At 39.9% G+C, this 22,938-nt stretch overlaps 1 protein-coding gene across 2 annotated transcripts; it reads right to left on the reverse strand.

The window, feature by feature from the left end:
- Positions 1–5,528: 5,528 nt before the first annotated feature.
- On the reverse strand, positions 5,529–11,494 carry emx2 (empty spiracles homeobox 2). 2 transcript variants are annotated; one of them, XM_072676774.1, is made up of 3 exons: positions 10,487–11,494; positions 8,675–8,859; positions 5,529–6,893 (listed from the first exon to the last, which is right to left on the reverse strand). In XM_072676774.1, exons 1-3 carry the CDS (start codon positions 10,917–10,919, stop codon positions 6,726–6,728), a joined length of 786 nt encoding a protein of 261 aa, XP_072532875.1. In that variant the 5' UTR covers positions 10,920–11,494; the 3' UTR covers positions 5,529–6,725. The 2 variants fall into 2 exon arrangements, with proteins under 2 accessions (XP_072532875.1, XP_072532876.1); XM_072676775.1 differs by lacking the exon at positions 8,675–8,859 and having other exon boundaries at positions 6,759–6,893.
- Positions 11,495–22,938: the final 11,444 nt, after the last annotated feature.

Consider the following 22,938-nt stretch of genomic DNA (forward strand, 5'->3'; position numbering starts at 1 on the left):
CCCTAAAAAAACGATGAGTCCTTTTTACTTGACCAACCTCTCTTTACTAAGTTTGTTTTTAACCGCACCTTTAAGACTATAAGACTATAATATATATGAAAAACAAATGACCTCTGTTCTGACTGTTCTGGCTGTCCTCTATCATGTCTATGTGAGTGGTTGAGGACATATGCAAATACATTGTAAAAAATTTCAATTGGTTTGTTTTTGCAGCTGGGTTTTATAGACTGGCCAGTAAATGGTACTCTTAACAGTGTTTATATTGTACATCAAACTGTATTTCAAACAAGTGAGGGAAAAATGTTTTTCTATAATATAGTCTCTTTAACATGGACGTCTGTGTATAAGGTCCCTGGGAGAAGGCCCAGTCGCTATTGGAATAACTGAGGCACATACACTGAAATAACAAGCTGCTCAGGCCGTGAGCTTCCAGCCAAGCCTCCCTGTCCCTGTGACTGACTGATGGGGGAACGTGAGCCCAAGGTGGAGAACAGTTTACAGTTTCCATCGTACGACAGCGTAAAGGCTGAATTATAGAATCACCAATTTGTCACTGTTATTGGGCTGACATTTAGATGCCAAACGACCTCTTTCAGCTCTGAGAACATTCTGACGTATGCTTGACCATGTCTGAAAGGCTTAACGTACAAATCAAAATAAACAATGCCAAAATATCACCGCTGGAGCGATTCCATAGATAAACCACATTTCTGTAACAAACTTTATAATGGGCTGTTCTTTGAAGAACGATTTTTGTGAACGAGATGTGTGAGTGGGGAGAACCTTTTGTACATTTAAAGAACGTTATTTAAAAAGTTCCAATGTTCACCATTCACCTCCCACTCATTATGGTCTGCATAATGGCAAAAATGTAATCTCTGACATCACAAATAATTTTTCATGACATCACAGCTTAAGAAAATAGTACGTCATAAAAAAAATCGAACTTCTTCGAACGTCTTTGTGATGTCTTTTTAGCCCCTCCCACAGCATGACTTTATAGAGTTTTTTTCAGTCCAGGCTGTATTTATGAATGTGAATCACAATATGGGCCAGCCAGTCAGAACAGAGCTCATTAACATATATCAGTCTTAAAGGCACAGTAACAAAACCTGCGTGTTTAATTCTAAGAGTTGAGGAGCTGTAGTACAATTACACATAAACCCATAAAAATACTGTAAGTGGAGCTTAGGGGGGGGAATAAAATGCCCTTTCATTTAAATATTCTATTCCTTGCATCAAATATATCATATACTGAGATGGGCTGGGTTTCCCAAAAGCATCTTAGCACAAAGAATTGAGCGACCGTCCCACCATGCGTTCTCTCTACTTGTCTAAGATGATCTTAACACTAAGATGCTTTTAGGAAACTGGGCCCCGATCAGGTCATTTAAAACATGAACTGATTCTGTGATTAAACTGAAAGTTAAACTGCTGATCAAAATTATTTCCATAATATTCATCAAAAGTCCACATCATCTCCTTCAACTTCATTATCTCCTCAAAACAACTCCAACTCCACCAGATAGGTTGTAATTTCTTTAATCTATCCAACAGCGCAAAGCCTGCATCGTTCCACCACCACCAGTTTTCTGTTTTCACTGTACTGACTGTACCCTACCGTCCCACATTCCCCTAATACTGAGACCATTGTTCCTTCTTGTATTTAATACATATATTAATGAAAACGGCAAGCGCGCGCTGAAGGGAGCTTAGCAAGTCGTCGTTCAGAAATTGTTTAGTCTCTTATTACGCAAAGAAGAGCGTGATAGATTGAACTAGCGCTGGATGGATGATGGTAAAAATCTTTGACAAAACAAATTGACAAACAAAATGTATCTCCTCACCAGTTCAAATCTCATCACTGTGGGCGCACCTAAAGAGACACAATAATCCATAAATTAATAAATAAAAGTGGAGCATATAAATGTATTCATTTTATTATTCGCATTTTAGTATTTGATTCATTTGTATTTTAATACTGTTTGTATATATTAAAAGGCAGTGCCAAATAGACAAACATTTTTAGCAGTTTTAAAATCGATCAGTTAAACGTGACGTCATTCAACATTTATTGAATAACTAAATGAATAAAAATGTGTTGCTATAGACTGATCTGGTAAATAGTCTGTGTTGTCTGAACATTTTGGGTTATGAAACATTTAATACACCAATAATAAATTAAGGACAAACAAACGTGCATGCTAATTTTATCTGAAGGTATCTCCACGTTTATCAGTTTTCGTCTTCTGACATAATATAAATCTGGCAGTAGTTTATACATTGTGTCAATTTTTTTCTTGCTGAATGGACCAATAGAAACGCTCCAAAATGACTGACAGTAATATAATATTACTTCTAAATTCAATTGAAAGTTAAGATTTTTCCTTTATTTAAGAAGTTTTACAAATACAAGGTTTACGAATGCGCTAAATATACGCTATATGAAGATAGCAGTTTTTGAGTGACCATAACCTAATTTTATCAAAGTGGAAACATTAAATTGAACTAGAACGTAATCTAGGTTACGAAATATCTCAAATATTATATGACACAAAAATATTGAAATGAAATCGACGAACAAAAGAAGAGAGCTTTATAGTTCAAGGCCAGTATGAGCTGAAGCCCGCCAGGGTCAGCTCTATTAACTCAGTAAGTTCAGTAGAACTGCAGTGTGTAGGCCCGATAGGCACTCAGGTAAGGCGGGTTGGCTACACATCCTCAACTTTCCCATTTGTCAGAATAAACCACTGTCATTTCGGGCACTGGAGCTTGTGCTTTCATTTCCATACTGGTGCGATGCTTTTGCAGGTAGTAGTTAGGGTCAAAGCATGACTTTATCCCGCGCACCGAGTCCTGTGAAAACTGCCATTCATATTAGTGGGATCAGCGGATGTAATTAAAGCTGGTAATTGCAGATTAGAGGTTTTGGGTCACTGGGGTTATTTGATAGGCGGCCGTTTGAAACGACGGGCAATTATTGAGCATCACTCGTAGAAAGGAAGCAGGTTTTACACGTCCATCTCTACTACCTTCTACTTTTACTTCTCTCTTTCTCTCTTTATCCCTTAGGTGTGTGTGTGTGTATATATATATATATATATATATATATATATATATATATATATATATATATATATATAAAGAGATAGAAAAAAAATTCTTTAATAATTTCCAATTCCATTTATACTGTATTCCATACTGAAATACAGTAATAATGGAGATACAAGGTTTTTGCGTGACCGCGACAAAGGTATACTAACATAAAAATAAAGCTACTGAAAAGAGCAGCACCATATATATAAACCACATTTCATTCAGTGAAAAGGTGTGAAGAACCCTAGCACAAGTTTCCGTACGGTGCAGGCAAGAACCACTTAGGATTCTTTATTTTTAGGAGCCTATTTGGAAGCCAAACTGGGGTTTTGGGAAGTGATGTGATGAATTGCGCCCCTACTTCATAAACAGGCCAACGCTGGAGTTCAAGTTGCTCCTCCGTCAAGTTACCCCAAGCTGGGTTTGGCTTAACGGGTCACTAGGGTCTCAGACCCGCGTGCAAATCAATTCATAGCCCATGAGGTCAAACTCATAATCAGTGGTCCTGATTTGTAGAGTAGAATTGTTGCCAAACTCGGGGGTGCCAGTCTTTTCACCCTTGCAATAAAGCGACTTAGTTTTTTTTTTTTTTTTTTTACATTTTGAATATGGCAACCCTGGCACACTCCTTCGTTGCTTTTTAGTGAACAAGCAAACCGTTCTTTTTAGGCCAGTAAGACAAAAACAAATAGGTTATTAAAAGTTTCCAGTGCCTGGACTGTTCGGCCAAAACACACTTGATTGAAGCTAATTGGCCCGCCGTTAAATAATGTAAAACAGTGGGCGCCTTTAAATTGGCAGTGTAAAATTAATAAAAGGGGGGTAGCAGTAGTGATTATGTGTGTGTGTGTGGGGGGGGGGGTCCTGTCTTGTCTTTTGACGCAGAAAGTGCGCCAAATTTGTTTGCAGCGGATCAAGGCTCACCGCCTCCACTGCACTTTTCTTTATCTTAATTCCAACTTGAAAAGATATAATTATCTAGTTTGAACAGGACGGCTATCAAATCCCTTCTTTAGGCAGGGTAGGGGAACAGCTCGAGTGGATTGTGGGCTCTGAGCCGCTCCGTGTTGCTCCAGATAGGGAGTAATGAAGTTGTGGAGTCCGGAGATACAAAGGGCATTAACCTCATTAGCATGAAACCTTTTCTTCTAACTATTGTGGGACCCTTTCAGCCTTCTAATCCCTCTATTTCAAAGCTGGGTGTGTAATAAAGCTTTTAGGGGGTTTTCAAAGCTAATGGTATTCTCTGAAGATTTTTTCTTATTGCCGTTTTGGTGAACAGACCATTTTTATAATAACGAAAAAAATCCTTCCATACTGTGGATGTATATCTGCCGCAGACAGTATGAAAAATAGCTTGTTAGGTGTTTTGTGTCTAGTTCAAGACTTAGCGCAATTTTCTGCCCCAGTAAAAATTACCACGCTAATTTTATATGAGCAAGTTTTTACTTTATGCACTGCTTTATTTTCTAACCGGCCTTATTGGTGAAATTGTGGCGTGTAGGTTAAATGCTATGCGGTTTTAAAGGACACGGTTTTAAACAAAGCAAAGCACATTGCAAACCTTCCCTTATCGCCTTGTGAGGGGTAGTCAGATTGTACTAAATTATGTCCAACCAGGCCCCTTTGGATCCACGGATTAACAGATTAAAGTGGACCACTGGGCAATGCACCCCCCCCCCCCCCATATTACTCGTATGATAATTGCCTAAACTGATTTGCACTTGCACAAAAAGCTCGGAGGACTCTTTGTAGGCCAGAACAGAGCAGACTGCTGCTTCTCTGTCAATGGAAATAAAACTGATTAATGCCGTCTATCAGGGCTGAGAGGCAAACGAGACAGGAAAAACAAAACAAAAAAAAAAACACAAGACCTTATAAAAAATATAAAACCTGAAACTGATTACAGTTTTAAAACATAATAACTGGTTACAGCATTCTTGTTGTGTGTGTAACTTGTGTAGAGAAACGCCCTCAAAATAACACGAACCGATCTGTATGTTTTTTCAAATTGTGTAAATTATTTTTTTTAATACTGTTTACTATTTGTTTACTAAACTTCGTATCTTCAAAATGTCAACTTGTACAGTATGAGCAAAACGTCTTAAATTTCAGTGGAAGTCAATGTTAAAAGATTTTATTTATTAAGTCATGTTGGAGCATTTATGTTGGTCCATGCATCATAAAATGCGGACACAACCCGAATTGAATTATGTCAAAAAGTAAATAAAAACGGCAAAAAATGAGCCAACGAGTGTTGTTTTTTGTGTGACACCGATAAATATGACTCCAATCAGAGACTCTTGTGGCCGCGCACCTGCCAGTAAGGTACTAAGTACTAAGATAGCGTTTGCGACCCCCCCCCTCCCACCACCACCACCACCAAAATGAGGCGCAAAATTCAGTTGAACTCCTCACAAATCCTGAGTCGATTTTATTCTCAGCAACATGATAAAACTTTATTGACAAAATATTGACAATTATATACTTCTTGGAAGTATATGTTTTTCGTGTTAAAATTGTAGCAAACTTAACACAAAACACAAAAAAAATTATTTACATTCTGGTAAAAGAGAATTTAACAGAAGCATTAGCTTTTTAGGATCTCTGTACATGGAATATACGCTCAGTGCTTGAAGTTTTTTTCTCTGCTGCCAATTCTTGCGTTTTAGTCCTTCGTGGCAACTCTTTAAATGAGGAGTGAGAACAGGGAGTAATGGTAAAGCTTCCAGGAATTTTTCAAGGAATGTCACTGATATTTTGTTGTCGTACGTTTTTGTGGCAAAGGTTAGAAAATGTTCGTTTTTTATCGTTTTTCATTTTTTCGCTTCTTTAAAAAACACTATAACGCAGCACTGCTACTTCATGTTTTGTTTTTTTCTTTTCTTTTATCTTCACAACCACTTGAACACGATAATTATAAATTCAAATACTTCACACTGTCGTAGAAAAAAAACGGAAGAAGCACACAACAATTTCTTAGGTCGAAAAAATAGAGTTGAAACAAATTCGTAGCCTACGGGAGGTCAAATTAAATCACCTATACCCAAAAATAATAATAATAATAATAATCCATTGCTCTATCATGCAATTCAAGTTTTTTTTTTTTTTTACAAAAACAGTCGTGTATTTTGGTATCTTGGAGAGGAGCGTTCACGTTTTGCCCAAAATAAAATAACAAAATAATAAAATTATCAGAAGTGCAAAATGTCTTATGCATTGGAGTTATGTTGTTTTTTTCTAGGGTGGGGGGGTAGTAGTGGTGGTGGTGGTGGTGGTGGGGATTGAGGTGGGGGATGAAGAGAACATGTTGTAATACCTGTCAATCATCTCGTTTTGGCAACGTGGACAAATTATTGACAGTCCCCTCGTAGTGACAGCAGTGCCACCAACAGGAATATCTCACCCTCAAGCTGCCGATCTCCAAAAGAGTGGAATTGTGACCATTGGCTTTACCCTCACTCTCTTTTCTCTCTCTCTTGCTCTCGCGCTCTGTCTTTTAGTCTCTCTCCCAGCACACAGCATCCCCTCATCCGTGTCCTCCTTCAAGCCGTCGCAAGCTCCTGTCCTGGGATTCAGACAGTCTATTTTTTCGTTTTCTTAAAAAAAACAACGTCTTTGTTTTTATTTTAATCGTCCGATGTAACATCTATTTCCTCCGGACTGCCTTGTTTGGTGGCCAGTCTCCATCGGTTTACGTGATGGGTGCCCTTCTTCTTCTGCTGGGAGTCTGAGCCTTCCTCCTCCAGCTTTTGACGCTTAAACTTCGTCCTTCGGTTCTGAAACCAAACTTTTACCTGCGGGGAGAAAATTAGAAACGTCTTAAAAAAGGAAAAAGTACAGCACGGTTTCCGTTTTCTCTTTAAATGAAACTCCAAAACAAAGAAAAAAAGAGTGCTGGCCTCTGAGCCGGTATCAGTGACGGGGAGCTGAATAGCCTTATACAAAAAAGAAAAAGAAAAAGAGAGAAAGAAGGGGGTGGGGGGTGGGGGGGCATCTCAAATGCAATCTATCCGAGAGACAAAATAGTCCGCTTTCCATTCAACCAGGGTATTTCGTTCTTTACAAAACGCAAAACGCAAGTGTAAAACTATTTGAAAATGATATATAATATGTATATATGTGTATATATTTTGAGTATATATTGGCTGCCAAACTGGTTTCATTTGCAGTCTTCCCTGCAAATGAAGCTGAGCTGGTTATCTGCTTCTACATGTTGTGATCCGCCGCCTGTGTTGCAGGCAGGCAGTTGGAAACACTAAATAAAGATGCCATAAAATCGCGCAACACTGGCCAAAAGAGCTGATGCGCCATGGTTGCACGCTGACCCCTCAATGCACATATGTTGGTGTGTTTTTAGTCATGGCTCGATTCGATGGGATGCGATCAAAACCACCTTCCATATAAAAGGGTTTCGTATAATTGCATCGTATTTTAACTCAAGCATGTTCTACGGTAGTAACGTATACGATAAACGTAGGTGTAAAACACTGTAAGTTAAATAACCAGTTAATAAACAAAACACCACGCTGGACAGTGCTATTAGAAGTGTTATTAGAATTAGAAGTGTGTTATTTATATTTATCATAATAAAAAAGTCTCACCGTGTATATAGGCTAAATATCGCCCTTGAACTTATACCATTCCGTTTACTGTTTCCAACTCACCTCTATTAGTGTCACACTTTTCTACCATCATGTAAAATACACTGTGCTCTCAGCTTCATCCTACAGCAGCTCAATTCGTCATCTTTTATCATTCACATTAGACAAGTTGTCCGAGCGAGGAAGGGAAAGGGAGGGGTGGGCATTTAATGTGCTTTCAGGGGGCTAATTGAAGCATTGAAGTGGGCTCCCAGTTCGTCTCCCCTCTCTCTGAAAAGCGTCCGTTTCTAAAAGGGCCCACCGAGAGCCCTGCGCACAAATACGATCTTAAACGTGGCGTAAGGAAATTCACCAATCCGCCCTTTTTTCTTTTAAGCGTCCCTTTAAAGCCTTTAACTGCTTAATTGCCAGACATTTTCCAATAAGGAGCGCCCGCACGAGCACGGGATCCTGAACGGAGCTCGTGGATCCGATTCCCTCTTCATCCTTCATCTTTTTTACGCGTATAACGTCCCACATCTCACACCCCAAAACACATAAGTAGTCCTTTGGCTGTGCAGCTTTAAAGCATGAAATAAGCAAACAATCAGCGTGCAGTTTAGAGTGCGTGCGCATGATATGCTGGGAATACAACCTTGCATTGTTATGTGTATAAGGTTAATATATAACGAGCAAGGGAGTTGTAAGAAAAACAAAACAAAAGTAGCAAAAAAAATAGCAGCAAAAAAAACAACAAAAAAACAAAAACAAAAAAATGCGTTTTTAATAAACGTGATAAACGCACAACGCAACCAATTCTTACGATTTTAACGCACCTATAAAGGGCTGTATGCGTATATATATTAAGTGATGTATTTATTGCACGCAACGTAATTTATTTTAAATCATTAAATGTATTCAATACACAACCCATACACGCAGGTGCACCGTGTCGCGCGTCAGGGGCGCTTTTGGAGAGGGAGGATTGCTCGTACCTGAGTTTCTGTGAGGCTGAGGCTGTGGGCTAGCTGTTTGCGCTCCGCTCCCACCACGTAGTGGTTCTTCTCGAAAGCGTGCTCAAGCCGCAGTAACTGGGAGGGGGAAAACGCAGTGCGGATCCTCTTGGGCTTTCTGGCCAGTGCATTGTGCAAAAGGAAGCTTTCCGGACTCGTTTCGTTCCCTGCACATCACAACGAACAAGACACCATCAGTTCTCTACTTGCAGACTGTCACAATCAATTCAAGTTCAATTCAATGCAGGCCTTATCTTTACTGGCCCGACTAGGCTAAAGTTGTATGTAATGACAATCTGCATAATGACCAACTATGACAATCAGCCAGTAAATATTATAAACGTTTTAGCATTTAGTTCAACTACACCGAAATTCAGTCCCAAAGGCCTAAATAGATTGAACTGTTTAAACAGAGCTATTCAGTATCTTTAAAAGAAACAGAAAAAAACAATCAAAGTAGCAAAATAAATCGTTAGTGGATCATGATTACACACTTTCAAAAGGGTATTAAATAAATCCACGACCCCCATATAAAAGCATAATATCTTTTCACTGTATTTTAACATAACTCGGCTTATAGTAACCAGCAATGCACAGCAATGCTGATAAGTAAACGTGTGCTGTGCTGTAAAAAATTTAAATATTTCTATATTCTATATAACGTAGTAAGTAAACACATAGGCCATGTTTGATGATACGATACGAACTACTACTACTAGAGCTGGAGAAGTTCATTACAGCATTGCAATGTACTGCTGCTATCTGCACGCGACAGAGGACACCTCATAAAACACCAACTAAGGCTTTTTAACTTGAAATGCAAGATAATGCAATTCAATCAATTACGAGTCGTGGGTTTATAAATATAATAATTTATCTTCTTACTGCTGTTATTAATTGCAATTAGCCTGCCATGCAATTTGCATTATAAAATGAGCTAATACTTAATAACAAACCCGCTAGTAACACCACGAGCTTATTATTAACTAACATTACCCTTCTATTGCTTGGTAAAATTCTACATTGCAGACCCTCGTCACTGAAGACAGTGTTGTATTTGGATAGGGCAGTGTATGGCCTACTGTAGCTATGAATGCAGTCTCTTTTAGCAACAGCGTTAGGTCTTCAATTCTGATGTGAAAATATGGCACTGCTGGAATTTTATTATTCCAAACTAAACTTCTTATGAACATTTTTCATGTGTAATTGTGCTCTGTTGCACAGTTCCGGTCATTTATTTTCCCAACAGATAATTATTTTAAATTGTGCACGTGCCTGTCTAGCCATTAGCCTTAATAAGCTTTATTTATAGAAGCTACATTTTCATTCATGCTTAATCAAATAGATGTCAATTGCAAAAGAAAAGGCGTTTTGCACCAAATTGTCGTTTTATTTAAAATTAAATTAGACGTTTAAAAATAAGACAGATCTTATTTAAGCTTGTTTGGCTGTTTAAGAGAACTAAAACAATACACTTGGCTTAAAGTATGGTTAAACAGAGTTGAATTAAAACTAAATTTTCGTTTTATAATTCTCGGCTATTGAGACGGGTTTTTTGTTTGTTTTGTTTTATTTGTAAAATTTGTAAATTTTTATTAATAGTCAAAAGTAAAATTTAAAATAGTCAAATGTTAGTTCTAGTTTCGACCTCCTTCGAATGTTCAGGCTAATAAAGGCAAATTGTCCTGTCCAACAACATAAACAAAAAAAAAATCAGAAAGAAAGAAAAGAAAGAAAAAGAAAATAAGAAAATGTTTTGTTAGTTTTTATTTTTTAAATTCAGAATCAACCCACCTTGAAATCTGTGTCCCAGATATCTATACCGGTGTATCAACCAGGGGTAAAACGTGGAAGGGTCCCTTTGCTGTCCGGCGAAAAGCGGATGCGGCCCGTGCGCCGCGGACGTGGACGAGGACGAGAGCGGGTGGGCGGCGAGCGCGTGTGCGTGCGGCGCCACCGGGTGCACCGGAGGCATGGCGGATCCAGGCGCGTGCGACACGGCCTCTGCGAACACCAGCTCCGGGCTGGAGTAGACAGCCCGCGCTCCTGGGTGGAAGCCATTGAGGAAGGGACTGACGGGGCTCGGGTTGGCGTAGCTGAGCGCCGCCGGACGCACGGGTTCTTCGGCTCGAGACGCCGCCGCAACCGCCGCCGCCGTCGGTAGAGGATTATCCTTGGCCACCAACGACTCTATCGTGAAACATCGCTTGGGCGCGGGCTGAAACATTGTCTTTAAAAGAGAGAGAGAGGGGGAGAGGGGGAGAGAGAGAGAAGTCGAAATCCAAACAAAGTTTTACTCCACACGCGGGACCAGAGCGGAGGAACCAGGCAGGAACAAGAAGAAGCAATGGAAGAAGTGCAAGAAGAAGAAAAAGAAAAAGGGGTTCTTCACAAATGTTGCAGACGCGCACGCATCGCCGTGTCCTCCACCGCATCCATGGATGTGACGGGGTTTGTTTTGTTGTCTCTCTCTTTTTTCCTCCCTTCTTTTTATTTCTCCACCGGTTTGTTGCAGGATGTAAGGTTAGCTCAGGAGAGTCTAATTAGTCCCGTGAAGGAGCTTTCCCGTGGAGCCCGTGTGCTGGTGATTGGTCGCAGCTCGGAAGCGAAGGGGAGGCTTTAAAGTGCGTCAGCGGCGCGCGCGGAGAGGCGGACTCACAGGCTCGAGCCCACAGAACCGGGGAGAGAGAGAGATTTACATACAGTTCGTCCCACGGAGGCAGCAGATCTACTGAGAGTTTGGGTGGCTGGTCTGCGACTGGAGCACTATTCTATTTATCGGCTTTGATTTTTTTTTTGTTGTTGTTATTTTTTCCTTTTTCGGTTTTTCTAAGTTCTAGTTTTAAGTTCTAGTTTTGGACGAGAGCTGAAGTTTAAACCAAAACCAGTCAGACAAGTTGTTGTGGAGTCTCTCAACCTCTCTCTCTATGGCCTCTTGTCATGTGAAGTCCAGTCGTGAGGGGTGAGAGTCTCTCTCTCTCTCTCTCTCTTGCTCTCTCTCTTGCTCTCTCTCTCTCGCTCGCTCGCTCGCGCGCGCGCACGCTCTGTCTCGCGTGTCTATTGGCCAGGAGTGAGGGATGAGCCTTATTAGACACACACAATATTTCCAGCTCTGTTTGTTGGGGGACGTCATGAGGAGAGGCCATTACGCACCGAGCGCGCATTCAATTAGCATCCATCCTGGTTCGGGAGCGCGCAGAAGACAGGCAGAGGGGCACGAGCTGCACCCATTCAACACACAGGGGTGTGTTGAAGTGATCACAGATTAAATAACGTGCACTTGTTCTCTTCCACTTCCACACACTCCTTAATCAAACGCTGAGAATAAGCCGAGCTTATGTTTAGAGGGGAACGGCGTGTATATTTCTGGGCCTACTTTTACTTAAGGTTGTTGTTAAATACCCTGTTATTATTATTATTATTATTATTATTATTATTATTAATACGCCTCCATTACTGCTCACTGTTATTTACCCTTGGCTGAGTTGGTCTTAAAGCGTCGCAAAATGCTGACACTCCGTGTGTGTGTGTGTGTGTGTATGTGTGTGTGTTTCCAGGAGTGTATTTTCCTGCTGTTTAGACAGTCGTATTAAACATATTAAACGTATTAAATGATATTCTGTTTTTTGTTTTAGTTTAGGACACATATATGCATAATAACAGAACAGAAGAACAGAAGATCAACACTACTGATAGTAAACTACTGAATTTATTGTTCCCGGTTTTATTATTAGGAGTGTTATTATTATTATTATTATTACTATTAGTAGTATCTTCATCATATTTGCTCGTTATTATCATCGGAATCATTGTGTTGTTAAATGTAATAGTTTAGTAAGATGTGGAAAGGTTGGTTATTATTATTATTATTATTATTATTAGCAGCAGCAGCAGCATTGTTGCAGTTGCCATTCTTATTATATTGTTATATTATTATTATTATTATCATTATCATCATCGTCGCTTTGATGTCGTTAATAAGCTAATATAGCTTATAATAGTGTATTAATAATGTATTTTTTATATCATTTATATTTTGTTCATTTTTAAATATAGTTAATATTACATATTCTAAAAGAAATACGGATTATTAAATAGAATAATAAAAAATCAAATAAAAAAATAAGAATAATAACTATCGTCATCGTCAACTGTTATTATTATCATAATTGTTATTATTATATTTATTTCTTATAGTTAATAAGTTATTCACTAAAAATACGCTGTTGTTATTATTATTGTTATTGATGTTATTGTTAAATTTTGGTCACCTCGTTATTGTACCGGATGATGTTCTACAAAGTATAAATCCCTTTTTAAAGACACATTTTTAAAAGTGTGTGTGTGTGTGTGTGTGTTCGTGCATGTGTGACGGTGGCCTGTGCCCTTTCAGACTGGTCGAAGTCATAAGGATACAGCGCCACCTGCCGGCGTGTTGGTAAACGGCACATGTGAATTAAACTGCGCCGCCAGCTTTAGTGAATTCAGGGAACTGAGATGCCGTGGTCCTGTATTCCCCCTGTAGAGCTCGACTGCACCGCTTTTCTCTGCATTTCTGCTCAGTGGGATTTGTGTTGATGTGGGTGTATAAACTTGTAACACTCTAGTCTACACGCTAAGTTCTGCGTCTACACTGCGCCCTCTGGCGGACACAGCGGGAACTGCCCTTTGCAGCCCACAGGAACAGGACGATTCTGGTAGTGTGGAGGGCTATCGTCAGAAAGGTCCTGCGCTGTATCGTTACAACAGGTGAGAAGAAGGGCGAGCGGGAGCTTTGAGAATTACAGGGAGTTGTTTTCTCATGTTCTGTTAATCTGAGGTTGATATTAAACTCTACTGCCTCTAACGTCTGTTTTAAACTAATCTCAACCTTCAGACTTAGTTTAGTGGTTCAGTAAATGACTTTGCAAACGTTGTGCGTGTTTTCTTATTTTGCGTTGAAAGGTTTAACACACTGATATTGATTCCAAAATTAGTGCCAAAGAAAATCCATTGAATTTCTGTCACGCGTTCAACCAGTCAGTAAAAATGTCTGATCAAAAAACAAAACGATAACATTTCATAATAACATGACTAATTGCCGATTTGTCATTATTCAAGCATCTGTCTAGAATGTCTTGTTTGAGTCTGTCAAGCAGAAAAACTAGCGTCCGGATTAGTAAACCACGTATCTCCACAATAGCAACTTTACAAGATAAAGAAACAACCCTTCTAAACCTTTAGATGAAGGCAATGGGGGTGGGATTTTTTTTTTACTCAAGTCATTTCTGGAACATTTGTATCAGTCAGTTCGTCATGACATTTTGACACGAAGTACAGAACGACTGCCAAATTCAAAAAGTATCAAAAAGTAAAAACGGAGAAAAAATGGAGATACGAGGTGTAGGCGTGACAGGCCAAATGATGGTCATTTTATTTAAAAAATGCGGTTCTTATTTAATATTTTAAAACATACTGACCAAGAAACTCACGAGTGTGGCTTTGCATGAGAGAAAGAGAGAGAGAGAGAGTGAGAGAGAGAGAGAGACTGACTTCAAATGCTCGTCATGTACTGCAGCTCTCTAGGCTTGAAGATTAAAAGTCCCTTTCCTTGATCAAAGCAGAATATTCCACTATTTGCCAAATTGCAAATCGTAAACGACCGGTCCACAATGAATTAGCCCAAGTTTGCCTTTTACACCTCCACCACCGACCAAACCAGTGACCAATCTCAGCAATCCGACACAGTTATGCTTCCGATACGAAAACTACGATCCATTTAAAGAGTGTTTTGTAGGTGCATTTGCTCACTTAGATGCTCTCTAGTAACTATTCTGATGGACTCATACTTTCTTCAGCACATTCAGATGGTAGTATTTTTCCTCTGCTGTATTTCAGAGGAAAGATGAAACTCATCTCATTTTAGTTTATTTTAGTCATTCATTTTTCCATTGAGTTTAGTTCCATTCTGCATTGATCTTTGAGGCCATTTTTTGTTAAAAAAAAACAAAACAAAAAAAAACAATTTTTAACGTTTAAACGTTAGTTCCCAAATTGATGGATGCTGGATGTGCCCTGCCGAGACATTCCACTCCAGGCTTGCGGATGTTCTTCCTCTCGGGTTGAAATATTTAATGTATTTTCAGTTCTTTACCTCGCAGAAGCAACAACGGTGGTTTAGGGCACTCTACCCGCCTTTAGATTGGTGGAAAGGGAGGTGAAGACGTTGACAAATCCTGCTGGGGTTATATATATATATATATATATATATATATATATATATATATATATCGCTTGTCTAATCTCCAAAACATCTGCTTTACATGAACACCATCACAATGGTAGTCATCCTAAAAAGTTTACTTTTACTTTCCAAGTGATTTTTGAGTATTTCTATTGGTCCATTTGTCAAGAAATTTGGACTCAATGTACAGAACAATTGCCTCTGACATACAGTTATTTGCATCACAATGATGATCTGTAGAACAAATTTAGGGAGGACTGTGGTTTTAAACATATTTGAGGTAGTGGCATGGTTGCAGTGCATACTTTTATTAAGTAATTTAGTAAATATGGTAGTATTGTTGTTATTATAGGAAGATATTCTCTAGTCTTGCGGTAAACATAATATTTATTTGTTTATATCTCAAAGTATACACTGTTTTTAAATGTATAGACTTTTGACTGAAAAAGGCACTGTGCTACTAATCCAAAAGGAATAAAATGGAAGTGAAGAGATGCCATAATAAAGAGAATGTCATCTTCCTGCACCCCTCTCAAACTAAACCCCCGTAATAGGACAGTATGTCAATGTGGTGATATGTGTTAGGCTCTATAGAAGAGTGCGTGGTGATATATGTTTGGTGTGGACAGAATATGGTAATATGTGTTAGATGGTTTAGGACAGTATGTGTTAGATGTTTTAGGACAGTATGTGTTAAGTATTTTAGGACAGTATGTGTTAGATGTTTTAGGACAGTATGTGTTGGTTTTTTTAGGACAGTATGTGTTAGATGTTTTAGGACAGTATGTGTTAAGTATTTTAGGACAGTATGTGTTAGATGTTTTAGGACAGTATGTGTTAAGTATTTTAGGACAGTATGTGTTGGTTTTTCTAGGACAGTATGTGTTGGGTTTTTTAGGACAGTATGTGTTAAGTGTTTTAGGACAGTATGTGTTAAGTGTTTTAGGACAGTATGTGTTAGATGTTTTAGGACAGTATTTGTTAGATGTTTTAGGACAGTATGTGTTGGGTTTTTTAGGACAGTATGTGTTAAGTATTTTAGGACAGTATGTGTTGGTTTTTCTAGGACAGTATGTGTTAAGTATTTTAGGACAGTATGTGTTGGGTTTTTTAGGACAGTATGTGTTAAGTGTTTTAGGACAGTATGTGTTAGATGTTTTAGGACAGTATGTGTTAGATGTTTTAGGACAGTATGTGTTAAGTATTTTAGGACAGTATGTGTTAGATGTTTTAGGACAGTATGTGTTAAGTATTTTAGGACAGTATGTGTTGGTTTTTCTAGGACAGTATGTGTTGGTTTTTTAGGACAGTATGTGTTAAGTGTTTTAGGACAGTATGTGTTAGGTGTTTTAGGACAGTATGTGTTAGATGTTTTAGGACAGTATGTGTTAGATGTTTTAGGACAGTATGTGTTGGGTATTTTAGGACAGTATGTGTTGGGTGTTTTAGGACAGTATGTGTTAAGTATTTTAGGACAGTATGTGTTAGATGTTTTAGGACAGTATGTGTTAAGTATTTTAGGACAGTATGTGTTGGTTTTTCTAGGACAGTATGTGTTGGGTTTTTTAGGACAGTATGTGTTAAGTGTTTTAGGACAGTATTTGTTAGATGTTTTAGGACAGTATGTGATGGGTGTTTTAGGACAGTATGTGTTAGATGTTTTAGGACAGTATGTGTTGGGTATTTTAGGACAGTATGTGTTAGGTGTTTTAGGACAGTATGTGTTAGATGTTTTAGGACAGTATGTGTTAGGTGTTTTAGGACAGTATGTGTTGGGTATTTTAGGACAGTATGTGTTAGGTGTTTTAGGACAGTATGTGTTGGGTATTTTAGGACAGTATGTGTTGGGTTTTTTAGGACAGTATGTGTTAGGTGTTTTAGGACAGTATGTGTTAGATGTTTTAGAACAGTATGTGTTAGATGTTTTAGGACAGTATGTGTTAGGTGTTTTAGGACAGTATGTGTTGGGTATTTTAGGACAGTATGTGTTGGGTATTTTAGGACAGTATGTGTTAGGTGTTTTAGGACAGTATGTGTTAGATGTTTTAGAACAGTATGTGTTAGATGTTTTAGGACAGTATGTGTTAGATGTTTTAGAACAGTATGTGTTGGGAATTTTAGGACAGTATGTGTTAAGTATTTTAGGACAGTATGTGTTGGGTGTTTTAGGACAGTATGTGTTGGGTGTTTTAGGACAGTATGTGTTGGGTGTTTTAGGACAGTATGTGTTAGATGTTTTAGGACAGTATTTGTTAGATGTTTTAGGACAATATGTGTTAGATGTTTTAGGACAGTATTTGTTAGATGTTTTAGGACAGTATGTGATGGGTGTTTTAGGACAGTATGTGTTAGATGTTTTAGGACAGTATGTGTTGGGTGTTTTAGGACAGTATGTGTTGGGTGTTTTAGGACAGTATGTGTTAGATGTTTTAGGACAGTATTTGTTAGATGTTTTAGGACAATATGTGTTAGATGTTTTAGGACAGTATTTGTTAGATGTTTTAGGACAGTATGTGTTAAGTGTTTTAGGACAGTATGTGTTAGATGTTTTAGGACAGTATGTGTTAGATGTTTTAGGACAGTATGTGTTAAGTATTTTAGGACAGTATTTGTTAGATGTTTTAGGACAGTATGTGATGGGTGTTTTAGGACAGTATGTGTTAGATGTTTTAGGACAGTATGTGTTAGATGTTTTAGGACAGTATTTGTTAGATGTTTTAGGACAGTATGTGATGGGTGTTTTAGGACAGTATGTTTTAGGGTAGGATGTGGTGATATGTGTTTACATTGTTTCCTTCTGCTTATGTGAAGAAATGAGCACCAGAATCAGCTGAAACAACAATAAACAGAACTTTTTCATGTGTCCCACTTTACTTGATGGCTATAATATCCCGTCTTTAAGCTTTAATGGCTTTAATTTGCAGTAGTTCCCTTAGCCAACTCCTCAAACATTTCCTTACCAAACATTTCCTCCTGCTCTCAAAATAATCTACAAGCCCTCGGTTCAGAAACGGCCGTTGTGAGAAGGCTTTGAGGGCGGATTTTTAATGGCCAAACAGCAGAGGGTCTCAGAGTCACAGCTTATGAACACTTAGGTTGGGTGAGTTTACACAAGGAGGAGGAAGACCTTTTAGAGCACAGTCCAGTGCCGTCCAGTCGGGCAGTTCATCACCTCCGCCGTGGGAACTGACCGCTCCTGTTGGGGGATTATTGTCCCTAACTGGGGATTTTCCACTAAAACGCAGCAAACAAAAAAATCCCCTATGTTGTCCTTTAAGCACTGAAATGTTTCTTTCTGTTGTATCCTTTTGTTGGAGAGCGATACTCTCCGTTCAGAAGTCCCTCACCCCGCAGAGAACTGGAGAAAGCCCTGCTGAGGAGAACCAGGCAGGGATTAAAGTACTAAAGCTAAAGGCAGGGGACTGTGTGTGGTCCTCCGTCATTCTATCAAACATAGATATTAAACCATTGATGTTTCTGCTGTGGTCATTATAGTGGTGTACGGGTGTAGTTTTGTATATATTGTATATTTCTTGTATATACGGTTTATATATATTTTTAATTTCTATCATTACTGAAAACCTTGAGATGCTCAGACTTCCAGTTCCAGTTCAATAGGAGTGTTCATAATAAGACATGATAAATAGATACTGATTCTTTACACATAATAACAATACTAACAAAATAATGTGCAAATAATGCTAACAATATTTACTGCAAATAGTAATATATATAATATATAATTAGAAAAATCCTATTATTACATGGTATATTATGACATAAAAGTATTTGGACACCTACTCATTCATTGTTTCTTCCAAAATCAAATTTCATATTAAAAATGAGTTTTTGTTGGATAAACTGTCTCTCTTGTCAATGGAAGAAGGCCGTGGACAACCCTCCACTAGATTTTGGAGGAGCCAGAGGAGCATTAGTAAGGTCAGCATGTTGGATGATTACTACCCCACCTCCTATTCCCAATTTGCCAACCCATCCCAAAAGTACTGGGTGGAGCACTGTCATCATTCCAGAGAGCACAGATCTTCAATGCTCCACAGCTCAGTGCTGCTGGGGGGCTTTCTACCCCTCCAGTCCACGCCTGACACTAGGCAGAGTCCTAAAAAAAAGCTTTGTGAGTGCATTTGTCGGCAATATTTGCAACCTAAATTATCTGAATTAATTCATTAGAAAGGGTGTCCACTAACATTTGGACATATAGTATAAAGAGTATATCAATATCAAAACCCAGTGTAATATTCTGTAGGTCTGACACATTGAGACAAGACCTCCGGAGGCGTCCTGTAGTATCTGGCTCCAAGACGTTGGCAGCAGATCCTTTAAGTCCTGTAGGTTGAGAGGTGGGGTCTTGACCCTGTCACTGGTCCATTGCTTATCCTTCCTTGGAGCACTTTTGGTAGGTACTGACCACTGCAAACTGGAAACACCCCACAATCTACCCACTTGACAGGAGCCTTGACAGACAGGTGGATGTCACTCAGTAGAGTCATGTAGCGTTGAGGGTGGAGCAAGTTTTTATTTATCAACCAATAACATCATAGTTACTTCACACTCAACCAGGATGTGAAAGAGTGGTCAGGAGCAGGACAGAGTAACACACACCTCCACCTGATGGAGGAGAAAGAGCAGCAGAAGATCCTGCAGCACCATCTTTGAGCAGCAGAGGGCAGAACAACGTCTCCAGAGGAAGAGAAGAAGAAGGAGCAGCAGTGAAAGCAGGTGAGTTAGTAACTAAACTCTGCTCTAATTTCAGTAGAATTGTTCTCTAGTGAAGAAAACACCTCACTGAGCTGAACTTCAGCTCTAATGCTCAGTGTGCTGCTCCTCCTGCTGAAGAGTCTTTCACACACTGCTTCATCCATTTAGAGAGGATGAGCTTCAGCTGGGAGACTGGAGCTCCACCCTCAACTGAAAGCTGGTGTTTGAAGCTCAGGTTGGAGCTGCTGTGCTGTTTCTCATGAAGAAACTGCTGTAGTTTTACTACAGTAACGCTGTGCTCACCCTCACACCCTCCTGAAGTTCACCTCAGAGTCCTTCAACAGTCTGATCTTCACTGAACTTCTCCTACATGAGCTCCTGCTGCTGGACTCCTAGTGGTGGATGCTGGTGGTGCAGATGGACACCTAGTGGAGCTGGGTTTGTCCTCCATCGTCGTCATTAGTCGTATTTCTCTGTAGAAGTTCTGTCACAACATCAGGCTTGTTCTGGACTGAGGAGCTTTGAGGAACTTCATTCAGGAAGAACAGCAGGTTCTAAAGGTTCTTTATGGACTGTTAGTAACAAGGCTCCTAAAACTGTAGAGCATCTGTAGATGGTGGTGTGGTGGTGGTGTTGCTGGTGTTGGTGGTGCTGCAGTGCTAGCAGGAGTGTAGTAACTCGTTTGGCTTTAGAAGCTGCAGCTGCGTGGTTCGACCACCAGGGGTCTGTAGAGTGCAAATGCAGTAATAGTAAGTTCCAGTCATTAAACAGGGGGGTAGATATGGCAGTTTTGGGGGGCTTTAGTCTGGGGTGAAGCTGTAAACTATTATTAAGCAGATAAACATGTTTAAAGTAAAGTTTGCAGCTGATTGTTTTTCTAATATTCAGTATTTCTGCACATGGAAATCAGCCAGAGAAGACTGGATTCACTAAATGAATCAGATCATTAATTTGATACAGTTGGATGCTGTGGGTTCTCAATTCAGGACCTTTTTAATGAAGCGGTGACTGAACATGTGTCTTTTAGTGATTGTTATTAGTTATAATTTCAGCTTTTTTATTTTTTAGATCTTCCAACATTAAGGGTCCTGTCTTACACCCTGCGTAAGGTGCGTCACGATGCTCATCGCTGTCTTACACCCCACCAACAGTCTATTTCCACTGCTTCCATCTGCGGCGTTTAAACAGCAGCACTGCTGGTGAATATATCTACACTGATGGGAGCGGGGGTCTCGAAATGAGGGGTGTTCAGGTTAGTTTCTGGCGTGTTGCTGTGTATCTTGGCGATGGAAAACACAGGAGGAGCTCCACTGACTGAAAACAGCCTAGGCAGACGTCAACAGTCAGACGCTCGTTGCAATCTTGGCAGTGAGTTGTCAACACAGGCGCGTGCAGCCCGGCACTCGTACTCCCCCGAAATAGCAATCCACCAAAGTCAGACCTCACCTGGCTCTTAAAGGGAACGACGAGAGACACGCTGATTGGTTTACTGAACGTCCCAAAAAACAGACCCATGATTAAATAAGAGACCCCGTCCCCCCGTCGTTCCCGTCCTTATGATACCAAAGACACACCAACACGCCCTAAATCAAGCTGTATGGTTGACGACTCGCCTAAAGATCGATAAAATAGGGCCCTAAAAGTTCACCATCTGAACCACAAGCTGAGCCTCATAATGTCCTGATTCATTTAGCTAACATGCTAATCCTGCTATAATTCTACCAGACAATAATAATCAATAATTCCATACAGATCTAATTTTACATTCCTACTGAATGACACTGTGTTTTTACTGTTCACATAAAGGCTGAGTTCTCAACTGTCCGTGTCCATCTCGCTATTAGCAGGGGTGGGAAGCGAAGCGTGGGCCGGAGTCCAGCACAGTTTGCTGATTTTCCTTCTCTGACACACCAACTAACCCTGGAAAGATGTGAGAGGAAGCAGCTGTGCTTAAGCAGGTAAACCACACAGCTGTGCAGGAACCCTGTCCTGCAGCACTGCACTTCTCCACCCGTGGTCTAAAGGCTTTTCTCCCCGTCTTTTTCAGACCGCGACTCTGAGCTGATCCTGAGCTGCTGACAAGAGAACCGTGTTACCATCCCTCCACCAGCTACAACACCTGCAGTGGAAGCACAGGCCCCTTTCTCAGGACTGTTCAGACTGGACTTCTGGCTGCTGGACTGCATCCCTTCCTGAAACGTGTCCATCAGTGATGAAGAGACAGAGACTGAAAGACTGTAGAGAAAGTGTGTGTGTGATTAAACTGCTGTTCTAACAGCTCAGAGTGGACGAGTCCTCCTTTTACTGTGGAGAGCAGCTGGAAGTGGGTCCTCCAGTCAGGAACATCTCCACTGCAGTTCCTGTGATGAGCTGCTGAGTCTCAGCTCAGCTCCACTGCTTTAACAGGGAGAGAGAGGGCGAGAGACCTTATGTTTGTATGGAGAGGGAGGTCCCTATAAGGTGGAGCTCCATGAAGAGATTCACACAATAGTGAGTGCTCCCAGAGTTCCAGAGTGCTCATTTGCATATTAAATGAGCAACTGACCAATCAGAAGCAAGCAAAGTGAATGACTGCTTAAATACCCTGAGATGTGAGCGGTGTTCTCGATGATGGTGAATTGTAAAAATAAGCAAATTTGAAGTTTTTCTTCACCGTGGATGAGAACACTAGCGCAGCAGAATAAGTCAAACTCAGTGGCCAGATTTTCCTCAAATTTTGAAAAGCAAAAATTTTTTTCACTTCTGTAGTTTTGCAGCACTTTCTTTTCTTAGTTCCTCACTCTCAGACCTTCCAGTGTCGGGGCCTCGGCTGGGGGAGCCGAGACGCCTCCACGCACGGAACTCCAGCACTTCCGGCCAACACCCACAAGGGGTGAAGAGCAAGAAAGGGTAAATTTGGGCTAATGAAACAAATAACACTAGACCCAAATTTATACCCCTCCTCTGTTATGAAGCTGTAAGTATGTTAGAACTAGTTTTATCAGTTATGGTTACTTCATTATGCAAACTCCTCCCACTCTACCATGAGTTTGAAGTCTGGTTCATCATTTCAGGTAATTAGTGAAAGTTGGTTCTTCTGTTTATCAGTTTATACTAAAGCTCTTCTCACTGTGAAAACCCAAACATCTCAAACTTAAGCTCTGTGTCTGGGGTTGGGTCAGAAACACCAGAATCAGAACATAAACTGCTGTGAATTTCTCTCCATAAAAAAGAACAGCATCCTTACACACCCAGACCCACCCTGAGAGAACCAGCCAGCACTTTAACACTAGGCTTCACATTTATGGTAACAGCTCTGATCTACCAG

The sequence above is a fragment of the Salminus brasiliensis genome, chromosome 4 (genome assembly GCF_030463535.1).
Source record: "Salminus brasiliensis chromosome 4, fSalBra1.hap2, whole genome shotgun sequence".
Taxonomy (NCBI): domain Eukaryota; kingdom Metazoa; phylum Chordata; class Actinopteri; order Characiformes; family Bryconidae; genus Salminus; species Salminus brasiliensis.